At 39.3% G+C, this 13357-nt stretch overlaps 1 protein-coding gene and 1 long non-coding RNA gene across 2 annotated transcripts; one reads left to right on the top strand and one right to left on the bottom strand.

Annotated features, from left to right (window-relative positions):
* Positions 1 to 2794: 2794 nt before the first annotated feature.
* On the bottom strand, positions 2795 to 3589 carry LOC145787224 (uncharacterized). The gene has a single exon (XM_082598946.1). The coding sequence runs from the start codon at positions 3587 to 3589 to the stop codon at positions 2795 to 2797; it is 795 nt and encodes a 264-aa protein (XP_082455072.1).
* Positions 3590 to 11094: 7505 nt separating this feature from the next.
* On the top strand, positions 11095 to 12146 carry LOC145787099 (uncharacterized). Its single transcript, XR_014291370.1, has 3 exons — positions 11095 to 11407; positions 11640 to 11760; positions 12040 to 12146. It is a non-coding gene; the product is annotated as an uncharacterized LOC145787099 (long non-coding RNA).
* Positions 12147 to 13357: the final 1211 nt, after the last annotated feature.

Here is a 13357-nt window from a genome sequence, read left to right as displayed (position 1 = left end):
AGAGTGATCAGTAGTTTCACGTTGTACAATGTCGCCATCGTCACTACGCACACTTAAATTTACATCCGGTGATGTTGAAGTCACGTCATTATTTACAAATCCATTGGGTAGAGCAATAGCTTCACCATTCGCTACTGGAGGAGGCAAACGTGTTAAGTTTGCTTCGACTGGAACATCCTGGTCAACCGGTAAAACAGGTTCATCCGCTTGTCCCAATGGTGCAATATCTTTGAGAGAGACCGTTGTTTCTCTGCCAGAAGGAAAACGAACACGAGCATAGTTAGGGGTGGCATGCATGAGCTCTACTTCGTCAACAACAGGATCATACTTTGATAAACGAACATGACGCCGTAGAAACACTTTATTTGGTGTTGATAACCATGTCGGCATAGAAACTCCAAATGACGATCGACGTTTATACACAAATAACCTTTCGTGAGGCGTTTCATTTGTAGCGGTGCAAAGCAAAGAGCGGATAGAATGCAAAGCGTCGGATAGCACGCTTTCCCAGCGCGACATGTCAAGTTTACGAGACTTTAATGCTGATTTCACTGCAGACCAAATTATTCCATTATACCTTTCACATTGTCCGTTTCCAGGAGCATTATAGACAGACGTCCTACTGCATGCAACACCATGACTATTAAGATACGATGATAGTTCTTTGGACATGAAAGCCGAGCCCCTATCGGAGTGTACATACGCAGGCATACCAAACAACGCAAACAATTGGTTTAAACAAGAAATAACAGTTCGCGCATCAGTACTTGCACAAGGAAACGCGAAAGGAAAACGAGAAAATTCGTCCACAACTGTTAACATGTATTTGTTCTTGGACACAGACGGCATAGGGCCTTTGAAATCTAAACTCAGTCGCTCAAACGGCTGGGTAGCTTTAACAAGATGCGCATTAGGTGGTTTATAAAAGTTAGGTTTGATTTCTGCACATACGCTGCAGTTTTGCACCGTTTTCCGAACGTCGTCGACAGAATAAGGTAGATTTTTAGTTCGAACAAAATGAAGCAAACGAGTTATACCAGGATGGCATAAAGATACATGAATATCGTGCAGCACATTATTATGCATCGTAGCAATGTATGCTCTGGACAGTGCATCGGGAGCGGAGTTATATTTCCCAGAGCGGTAAACAATGTCAAAATTGAACTCATTTAGTTCCATGCGCCATCGTTGCACTTTATTGTTTTTAATTTTGTTATGATTTGTGCTTGAGTACATAAATGAAACTGACTTTTGATCCGTCACAACCGTGAAATGACGACCACTTAGGAAATGCTTCCATTTTCGTACTGCTTCGACGATCGCTAAAGCTTCCTTTTCTACGCTGGAATATCGAATTTCACTCTTGTTTAGCATCCTCGAAAACAAAGCTACAGGGCGTCCTTGCTGATTCAGCGTTGCTGATACTGCGTTGTCGGATGCGTCGGTTTCAAGCACAAACGGGAGTTGTTCATTTACTGTCCCAAGAGTAGCAATGCTCAAATCCTTTTTCAACGTGGAGAGAGCTTGTTTTGCTTGCTTGTCAAGTGGGAAAGTTTTTGACAAAACCAGAGGTTTAATTTTTTCCGAGTAATGAGGGATCCACTGCGCATAGTAAGCAAACATGCCTACCACGCGCTGAAGTTCTTTAGCAGTGTTAGGAACAGGCATTTCAATAACTGGTTTTACTCTTTCAGGATCTGGTTCAACCACACCTTTCGAGATGCGATATCCTAACAATGTTATTGTTTCTACGCAAAAACTACATTTGTCTTCATTAAACGTTAGATTACAGTCTTTTGCAGCACCCAGGAAAACTTGAAGATTTTTATCGTGCTCCTCGCGCGTCTCACCACACACCGTAACGTCATCAAGATAGGCAAATGTTCCTTTGCAAGCATATGTCGAAATGATTCCATTGATAACTCGTTGAAAACAAGGCACTGCATTCTTAAGGCCAAACGGAATCCTTTTAAAGTGATACAGCTGTCCGTTGGCTTCAAAGGCGGTGTACTCTTGTCCTTCAGGCAGCAAGGGAACTTGGTGATAAGCGCTGCGTAGATCCAGAGTAGAAAACCATTTGTACTGAGAAACATTATCTATAATGCTTTGCATGTTCGGAATCGGGTAGGCATCGAGCAAAGTAAATTTATTTACTGTTTGACTGTAGTCCACGCACATGCGTTTTTTATGGTTTTCATTTTTTACAATTACCAATTGAGCACGCCATGGTGACGTGCTTGGTTCAATAACATCATCACGCAAGAGTTGAGCGACTTGATTCTTAATAAAACTTTGATCAGCTTTAGAGTATCGACGTGATTTGGAAGCAATTGGGCATTAGGCAACAGTCTCCTGTCATATGCTCAAATAAACGTACTGGCATTGGGCTCCTCAAAGGTTTTAAGGCCCCAAGGTTCAAAGGTTGTTCAGATCCTCCAAAGTTAAAATTTACGCATTTATGCTGTTGTAAAAACTCACGTCCAAGAATTACGTCCCAGAGTAGTCCGTCCATGACACTGAATTTCACATCAGCATAATCGCGATCCAGGAGTTGTAGAGTTGCAAAGCAGGAGCCTCGAGTTTTCACTGATGAGCCTTTTACAGCTAAATCCACATGCTGCTCGTCACTATAGCTTACTTTCAAGTTAGCGCGATGACTGAATTCATGGCTTAAGTGGTTGTTTTGGGCGCCCGTGTCAATAAGGCATTTAGCTAGTTTTCCATTGATCTCAATGGATACGTTTACGTTTTGATCTGATTTAGACATCGATGTGAGAGCTGCCAAGCTTGTTGATTAACATGCAGCGGTTGCGTTACTGCTCGTCGAACGGCACACGTTAGCGAAGTGGCCTTTTTTGTTACATTTGTAGCAAATCTGTTCTTTGGCAGGACATTTGTCTCTGGGATGAAGTCTTCTGCCACAAAAGAAGCATTTTTTCTGCTCTATTGCAAGGCAGTCGCTTTTGCGAGGTGGCGTTTTGTTGCTGGATTGGGAATCCCAAGAACGTGACTCGCACACAGCTAGAGGATCATTCAAAGCTTCTCCGCCAGGGGGCATAACGTACGCTTCGGCATTACGTTGGGCATCATAAACCGACCGAGCTTTTTCAAAGACTCTTTGTAGTTCCAAGACATTGTCTTCAAGAAGTCTTTGTCGGATGTAACTTGAAGTAATTCCCGCAATAAAGGCGTCCCAAATGGCTGCTTCTTTGTTTTGAGCTGCAGAAACTGCACTAAAGTTGCAGTCAGCACTGAGTTGTTTTAGTCTTTGAAGAAAACTTTCCAGAGGTTCGTCCACTTTTTGCCTGCATGTGTTAAGCCGGTGTCGCGCAAAAATTTCGTTGATTGGTTTATTGTAGAGGGTGTCCAACTGAGCAATGGCGTTATCGTAAGTGTCACATTCACTGATGTCCGCATACACATGTGACTCTAGTAAATTTACTAGGATGTCGAGCTTCGCTTGCGCATCAGCACCCTCAATCCTTGCGATGAAGTTTCGAAACGTCCGCTTCCAATGTTGCCACTTTCTTGAGGCTTCCGGGGAGTTTGAGTCGACCCCAAACACTTGGGGTTGCATGAACTTATGCATAGCTACTATTTTATTAAATTGAAGTACCGTAAACCGGGGCTACTTTGAACGCCAGGGTAACTTTGAACATTTTTTTTTATTTTGTTTGTTCATTGTATGTTTACCTAAAAACGTATCTTCGCTTATTTTATTTTTCTGTTTAGCAGTCAATTTGTAAATAGTGTATGGTAAACTATTTATGGAAACCCTTTCTGTTCGAAAAAAAAGAAGATTGCTGCTTTGAGACTAGTTTGCTTTCAACCTCGATTTTGAGGGAAATAATCAGTTTTGGCAAGGTAAGAATACTTCACTGTGTGTCTGAGTGGTTTTAACGCTTTTGGCCAAGACCTTTTTATCAATTGAAGGGTAAGTCATAAGCAAGTTATATCAATATGCCCATCGAGTTTTTTTGTAGTAGTTTTGAAAAGCTTGAGTCATATGCTAGATGGGGTTACTTTGAACAGTATTCTGGGGTTACTTTGAACGTCAAAAGTGGATTTCGAAAATGCGGTATTCATCCTTTCGATCCGCAAAAAGTGTTGGAACGGCTTCCAGACTATGATTTGAATGAAAATGGCGATGCCAGTACCGGTACCGACACAGCTCGCAGAGTGTCAGATGCAGTTCTTGGAGTGCTCAGAATGATGTGGATGAGGACAGACCAAAGAAGAGAAGAAAGAAGATCAATGCCATTCCAGGGAAAAGCATCACATGTGATGAGATAGCAGAAGCAGGTGAGCACCAGAGCACATACCGGTAACCATTCTTTTATTTCTAGAATCCTCTGTTTTGTTAGTTTTATTGCAAAGGTTAAATAACTTAATTTTATGTACCAGTACTGGTATTGGTGTCTAATATATTTCTGCTATGAAAGCACATCATTAACTTCATTCGATTTCATTGCACTGCTGTTCTGGATAAATATTTTTGCAGGCACATCTAAAAGTGCAACTGCAGTTACCGGTACGGACGGTGAAGATGAATCGGAAGGCGATGAGTCGTATGAGGACGAAAGCATAGAAGATGGTGCTTCAGAGGATGATACGGTTTCTGATGGTGATATTGAAGAAAATAAAGCAGAAGAATCTAACAAAAAATATATTGCAATTGGAGAGTACATAATTGTTGAATACGAAGAGCAACAGTTTCCCGGTAAAGTGACAAGTGTTGAGAGCGAAGGAGCGGTGGTATCGACATTGACAAAGTGCAATCGAAATGGATGGAGATGGCCCCAAACCGAAGATGAGATGCTCTATGAGTGGGATGATATTGTCAAAGTACAGCCCAAAGCCATTCCTCTGAATAACAGAAATATTCTTCGATTTCCTGACTTCGAATACATGTGGGGAAAGTAGTTGCAAAACCTACGTTAATATGAACTGTTTTGAGCCATATTCCTTGTCTTCCTGTAGCATAATAATTGCTATTGCCAATTCGTGTACCAGTTTGTGTAAATATGTTCTCTTCAGTGAAATATGTTGTTTATTGTCAATATACTACGGTACCGATATCAAAAAGGCTTTTTAAAAACTTTCAATGTGTTTAAAGTAACCTCATATACAGCCAAATTTGAACAAACGTAAACAATTCACGTCTGTTCAAAGTAACCCCGATCACGGGGTTACTTTGAACACCGACAATTTTCTAAAAAAAGCGGTTAAGATAGAGATTAAAACTGAATGTTGTTTGTGCTATTTAGAGACCTAGTTGGTCCCCCTAACATATTGCAATTTAGTGCGGATAGGTTAAGAAACCGCTGATGCACTTCATTTTGAAGTCAAAAAGCGTTCAATGTAGCCCCGGTTTACGGTAAACTTAATTCACTTGTACAACAACCTTGCAAAGGCTTTAATAAAATAGAAAGCACCTACATCTGCAAATAAAAGGATACATAAATAACTGCTTCCGAACGTATACAATGCTGCAACAACAGAACTGAATGAATGAACGAATGAAGAAAACGTAGAACCAAGGCGTGTAGAAAACAAGGCAATAATTAACTGAGTAATAAGCTTGAGGGACAGAGCGCCGTGCTCAGAAACACACGACACTGTGGAGCGCGTGGTGTGGCTCCAGTGACCGGCGAGCCAGGGAGAGTGTGGCAGCTTTGCGGCGAAGCTCAGCAGGGGCGATGCCTGAAAGAACTGGTAAAAACTCAGTAGGTGTAGGTTTCAGGCATCCTGATACAATACGCAAGGCGTCGTTGAAAGATTAAGATTGAACAAGTTTGTCAAAAATTGGCTTTGAATTTTTGTGTCAGAAACATCAAACTAAGGCATCATTAGATTTGCAAGTTGCATTGATTCTACAAGGCATGCGCATGATCTTTTGTTACAAAATGTTTAAACTATATGTCCCCACCTATAGCAGCATAATATAGAAAGGCACGTAGACACGTGGCTGTAGCCTAAATTTTCTGCGTTTTTGCAGGAAATTTTCCACTCGCTCAATCCTATCTTATTAACCCGACAGGTGGCGTTGAAAACGCATAGTTTCGACAGTGGAAAACCATCAATAAATAATTTTCTGAAATCCTTTTGTGGCCTTAAAAGAAAAAACATTCAAAACGTCACTCAGCCTCAAGAGAAATCCGATATTCATTTGATGAATTCGGTCAACTACAAGGTGTGCGTTTTGACAAAGAAGCACATTAATTATTATTGGGCTTGAAAATACACAAAAAGCGAACAAAACAAAGTTTATTTTGTCAAAATTATCTAGGGTCAAACTCCTAAACATTTTGATACAATTGTTTCTTTTCTACACCTAAACTTTTCATTGATTATTTAATCTTGTTGTGAGCTTTGATTCTTTCAAATATCTGTTGCCTTTCCCTGATTTTTTTCTACATCCGCCACTGGTCCCATTCAGCTTGTGGTTGTTTAAATTGGGCAACTAGTTTGGTTGAGTGTAGTCTACAAATTACAAGATTGAGTTATTTACAAATTAGAAAACTGACGCTAGAGGTCACTGACCTATGCGCAATACACAGTTACAACAAATGGCCTTCTTGGGATGTCAGCAAAACAAAGTGGTCCATGGAATTTTTTTCTTAAAAAAAATGGTTCATGGGACAAAAAAAAGGTTGAGAACTGCACAAATGCCTGCAGTTAGCATGCTTCCTTGATTACTTTTGCACTCCTTTTGTCACGTGTACTCCGCGAGGCAGTACTCTGTTTTATTCGTATCATTTCATTCTGGCACCCAGCAAACATTGATTGCTGGGCCAGCATTGGCTATATGCTGGGTATGTTGGCACAAGGTCGGCAATTTCGTCCAACATTTTGCCAACATTGCCAACAATACGCCAACAATTTCAATACTTCTTATTGTGCGTTGAAAAAGGTCTCAAAGATTTTATTTTAGGTTTATTTGTTTTAAACTTGAAAAATACTAACACAAACCTCTTTTCATGTGGTATTGCTTCAAAACACAGTTGTGTGATTGGTTAACATCGGTCAGAAGCATTGCCAACGTTGTGCCAATTTATAACAATTTTGGCGTTTTTTTTCAAATTAAGCAAATGTATGCCATCATTTTGCTACAATTTTAAATTTTAATAATAGGCGATCAATGCTGTTATTATTTTCTGATACCGTACAAGTATATTATGAATATTTAAGACCAGCGTTGGTCAGAAGAGTAGCCAATGCTTTGCCAACAAAGTAGTTTCATTTCAGTTTGTTTATGCCAAACTGAGCAGAGATCTAGAAAAAGGTAGGAGCAACAAAACGCGAACGAGATAACGTGCTTGACCGAAACAGTTTAAAGTTTCCATTAGCCTACACGTTTCCACAAAATAAACAATTGCAACGTTGGCTATATGCTGGATGTGAGGGCACAAGGTCGGCAATTTTGTCCAACATTGCCAACAATATGCCAACAATTTCAATACTTCTTATTAAGCGTTCAAAAAGGTCTCGAAGATTTTATTTCAGGTTTATTTGTTTCAAACTTGAAAAATACTAACACAAACCTCTTTTCACGTGGTATTGCTTCAAAACACTGTTGTGTGATTGGCTAACATCGGTCAGAAGCATTGCCAACGTTGTGCCAATTCATAACAATTTCAGTGTTTTCTTTCAAATTATGCAAATGTATGCCATCATTTTGCTACAATTTTAAATTTTAATAATAGGCGATCAATGCTGTTATTATTTTCTGATACCGTACAAGTATATTATGAATATTTAAGACCAGCGTTGGTCAGAAGACTAGCCAATGCTTTGCCAACAAAGTATAGTTTCATTTCAGTTTGTTTATGCCAAACTGAGCAGAGGTCAAGAAAAAGGTAGGAGCAACAAAACGCGAACGAGATAACGTGCTTGACCGAAACAGTTTTACAGTTTCCATTAGCCTACACGTTTCCACAAAATAAACAATTGCAACGTTGGCTATATGCTGGATGTGAGGGCACAAGGTCGGCAATTTTGTCCAACATTGCCAACAATATGCCAACAATTTCAATACTTCTTATTAAGCGTTCAAAAAGGTCTCGAAGATTTTATTTCAGGTTTATTTGTTTCAAACTTGAAAAATACTAACACAAACCTCTTTTCACGTGGTATTGCTTCAAAACACTGTTGTGTGATTGGCTAACATCGGTCAGAAGCATTGCCAACGTTGTGCCAATTCATAACAATTTCAGTGTTTTCTTTCAAATTATGCAAATGTATGCCATCATTTTGCTACAATTTTAAATTTTAATAATAGGCGATCAATGCTGTTATTATTTTCTGATACCGTACAAGTATATTATGAATATTTAAGACCAGCGTTGGTCAGAAGACTAGCCAATGCTTTGCCAACAAAGTATAGTTTCATTTCAGTTTGTTTATGCCAAACTGAGCAGAGGTCAAGAAAAAGGTAGGAGCAACAAAACGCGAACGAGATAACGTGCTTGACCGAAACAGTTTTACAGTTTCCATTAGCCTACACGTTTCCACAAAATAAACAATTGCAACGTTGGCTATATGCTGGATGTGAGGGCACAAGGTCGGCAATTTCGTCCAACATTGCCAACAATTTCAATACTTCTTATTAAGCGTTCAAAAAGGTCTCAAAGATTTTATTTCAGGTTTATTTGTTTTAAACTTGAAAAATACTAACACAAACCTCTTTTCACGTGGTATTGCTGCAAACCACAGTTGTGTGATTGGCTAACATCGGTCAGAAGCATTGCCAACGTTGTGCCAATTCATAACAATTTCAGTGTTTTCTTTCAAATTAAGCAAATGTATGCCATCATTTTGCTACAATTTTAAATTTTAATAATAGGCGATCAATGCTGTTATTATTTTCTGATACCGTACAAGTATATTATGAATATTTAAGACCAGCGTTGGTCAGAAGAGTAGCCAATGCTTTGCCAACAAAGTAGTTTCATTTCAGTTTGTTTATGCCAAACTGAGCAGAGGTCTAGAAAAAGGTAGGAGCAACAAAACGCGAACGCGATAACGTGCTTGATACCGAAACAGTTTAAAGTTTCCATTAGCCTACACGTTTCTACAAAACAAACAATTGCAACGTTGGCTGTATGCTGGATGTGAGGGCACAAGGTCGGCAATTTCGTCCAACATTGCCAACAATATGCCAACAATTTCAATACTTCTTATTAAGCGTTCAAAATGGTCTCAAAGATTTTATTTCAGGTTTATTTGTTTTAAACTTGAAAAATACTAACACAAACCTTTTTCATGTGGTATTGCTGCAAAACACTGTTGTGTGATTGGCCAACCTCGGTCAGAAGCATTGCCAACGTTGTGCCAATTCATAACAATTTTGGTGTTTTCTTTCAAATTAAGCAAATGTATACCATCATTTTGCTATGATTGTAATAATAGGCTATCAATGCTGTTATTCTTTTTATGATACCGTACAAATATAACTTACCGGTACTATGAATATTTAGGACCAGGGTTTAATTAGTTGGTTTATGTCAAACGAAGCAGAGATCTTGAAAATGGTAGGAGCAACAAAACGCGAGCGTGATAACGTGCTTGATGCCGAAACAGTTTAAAGTTTCCATTAGCCTACACGTTTCCACAAAATAAACAATTGTAAGGTTGGTTATTATATGCTTGATGTGTTAGCACTTCATTTCAGCACTTGTTTTATAATTTAAAAATACCAATAGCCTAAATGACTCTTTCATGTGGTTTAGTAGAAAAACATAGTTTCTCCAGCATATTCTGGCACCAACAACATTATGATATAAATCGTTTGTTCATATTCAATTGCTTCAGATAATTTAGTGCAAGAGATGTCTTGTGATTCAGAGGGCACTTCCAGGAAGTTTACGCTTTGGCGCCACCAATATATTGTTAGCAACAGCTAACAAATAATAAAAATAAAGACGTGGTTGCAAATTCAAGTTGCCAGGTCTTCATTTTTTTTCCTGGAGTCAACAACAGCTTTATTAACTTTCACGTTTAACAATACTATAATGTGTTTTAATATTTTGTCAGGAGCAGTCATGTTGCGTCGAAATCTCTCCTCAATTTCTTGAAGCGAGATTTCACAAAACGATCGCTACTTTTACTTTCAACGATCCGGCAAATCGTTTTTTCTTCTCCCGCGTTGCACAGAACAATACTGCAGGCACAATAATTGTTGTGAAAACTCCATTATGACGTCACTACTTAAACTTTGACTGGGCAATATGACGCGTTGAAGTGAAATAGGCAACAAAGCTTTAGAATGCGGCGATGTGTTATATCAACGTGAGGAGACGCAATTTAGAAGAAGAACTTGTTTTCTTTTTATGAAGGAAGACAAAGGCCATGACTTAATTCTTTGCTAAAGGGATTATGACGTCACTCGATTCACTTCGACTGTTCAAGCATGGCGGTTGTGCCAGGGTTGTGAGCAATACACAATTACGTGGAGAGCCGAAAGCACAATGTTTATGTGAACAGCGCTAAGAGGAATTTTCGCTTCTTGCATCGAAAATATAAAAAAACCGAATTCCATTGAGATATTACGGCCGAAAGGAGTTTTAGAAATAATCAAAATGAAACTATAGGAATGACTTACTACAATGTTTATGAAAACCTGGTAAGTGAACGTCTTTTATGCATTGAACCTGAAATAATTGTGTAAAGTCGTTTTTGTCACTAGGCTACGTTTACTCAATTTAAAGAAAGTTATAAAACTCAATGACCAATGGAAAACTTTCATATGAAATATTCTCGTGACAAATTTAGTGCCAGTGCTCTTAGATGAGTGCTAAGAACATATCAGCAAAGTAGCAGAGCTTGTGATGCCCCACAACATGTGTAGGGTTTTACTCAATCTTTGATTTTGCTGCTCCGGCGGTGTTTGCCTGACTGCTTGAATGTGTTCGTATTTTTATGTCGTGTGGATAGGTTTGTGATGGTTGTAGAGTATTTGCAAATGTAGCTTTCATTGCCGTCAACTGAATAATAATAATAATAATATGTTTTATTTTGCGCCCATTGCGACAACATATAGACTACAGTAGCCTTCACTGCGACCTATATACGCAACACAACAGACGACTGGAATCCCAAAATAAACTTTAAACGTTGGTTGTCATTTGTAACAGTCGAAAATGTCTGTAACAAGTGCTGAAGCTTTTTAATATGATGGATGAAACCCCTGTCATTACATTCGATTTACATTTTGCAGGTCGCAAATTTAAGTCAAGTTGTTGGCAAAAATGCAAGCGATTGTATCAGTGAACTTATGTCAACTATTATTATCTAACACAACACAGTTCAAGTCATGTCGAGAACAAAGAAAGAAAAGAAAAAAACATCGTGAAGTCTAAGCACTCGTTTGATTGTTTAAAAAAGAATCTGAAAAAAGTTGTTCTTGGTGAGTACGGATAAATGTTTCTACTACGACTAAATGATTATGTCATAACTATGCCATTTTGCTTTTTTGATTAATGTATGATGTAATTGTGAAGAGTATTGAGTAATGTATGAAAATGTTTTAGTGGTGTACTCGCATTGATGTGAACAACGAACATGGTGGTTAGTAGGCTATGTCGGGCGTCGGCATTTATATACTGATTTAACACTTCTTTTTTTACTTTCATGATTAGACATGGTGATGGCGCACGACAAAGCTGCTGCCGTGCAGCAAATTGATGAAGAGTTTCAGAGTGATTTCGAAATTGGAAGGACAGGCAATTGGTGGCCGAAAAGGGCAAAAACTAACTTTTGGTGAGCTTGTTATATGTTTGAAAGACAACAGCGAATGTGTTGCTTTAGTTGTTGAATAACTACTGTACACGCAATTAGAATGTATTGGAACTTGAATATTGCTCTGCGTGGCGCAGAATCGAATGATAAGTTTTTTGTCACGCACGTTGGAGAGAGGGATATTACATTGATATTGCAGATTGTCAATTAACTTCGTATTATCCTGGACGACAACTGATCAAAATCCTACACTGTTGTCAAACAGCCCTCTTGAATTAAATATTTTTGTTTCATTTGCAGGAATTCAGAATGATAAAGATACACAAGAAAAAGCTGCTGATGTGCAATGAATCTCCATCTATCAATACGATTTGATGTGGCTTGTTTCTAATAAATGTGAAAATATACGAAGCTCGGCTGTTACTTTGCTTTGTCACAAAGGGAGTAGTGTTGCTTATAAATCCGTGTTGCTGCTGTTCTTTTGCCCAAGGATTAGCTAGGTTCAACAATAAACTTTTGGTGATGAGCGAGGTTTAGGTACAGAGACGTTTGGCAAATGTAGATGCCAATGCTGTTCAGATGTTTTATGCACCAGCTTGCTTCGCATGTCCAACCTTGGTCAAAGCGCGGGCATCACAATAGTCAATAGGTCAGAAGCAGCATCATGATGCATAAAAGTCAACCAGAATTTAGGCGCCAGATGAAGCAAAATGGTGTACAAGCCATCTTGCCAACGTTTCCCAGACACAGATGCCAACGTTGGCAAGATGAAGCAAAATGGTGCATAAAACGTTTTGCCAACTTTGGCAAGATACAGAAGCCAACGTTGGCTAGATGCAGAAGTCGACGTTGGCTAAATGCAGACGCCAACGGTGGCAAGATGCAGACGCCAACGCTGGTCAGATGCATCCAAATGGTGCATAAAACATTTTGCCAACGTTGGCAAGATGCAGAAGCCAATGTTGGCAAGATGCAGAAGCCAACGTTGGCAAGATGCAGAAGCCAGCGTTGGCAAGATGCAGACGCCAACGCTGGCCAGATGCATCCAAATGGTGCATAAAACATTTTGCCAATGTTGGCAAGATACAGAAGCCAACGTTGGCAAGATGCAGAAGCCAGCGTTGGCAAGATGCATAATCCAATGTTGGCAAGATGCAGAAGCCAATGGCGGCAAGATGCAGACGCCAACGCTGGCCAGATGCATCCAAATGGTGCATAAAACATCTTGCCAATGTTGGCGTCTGCATCTTGCCAATGTTGCGGCCAACTTCTTGCCAATGTTGCCCCAACAATCAATGTTTACTGGGCAGGCTAGCGAACAACAGCTTCTTTTGTTCTAGTTCTAGTGTTGAGTTTAACAGTCTTACGTTGTGCATTTTGTTGCAGAAATTGCGATTCGATCATTTTTCTTTTGTTAATACATTTAAGAAAAATAACCGTCTTTGTTCATGATCGAATCGCAATTTCTTGATTACAATAGAATTGTATACATGTCGTTATACCTGTCGCCACAGGGGTGTTACGAACAGAGTTTATGGCTATGCACCAAATGCGCGATGAAAAATTTCGCGCTTTTGCAGCTCGTGCTCGAGGAAAAGCGGATATATGTGCATTCACT

Source organism: Aplidium turbinatum, chromosome 18, assembly GCF_918807975.1.
Source record: "Aplidium turbinatum chromosome 18, kaAplTurb1.1, whole genome shotgun sequence".
Classification (NCBI taxonomy): domain Eukaryota; kingdom Metazoa; phylum Chordata; class Ascidiacea; order Aplousobranchia; family Polyclinidae; genus Aplidium; species Aplidium turbinatum.
The sequence above is the reverse complement of the archived record's forward strand: the minus strand, read 5'-3'. Positions and strand labels throughout refer to the sequence as shown.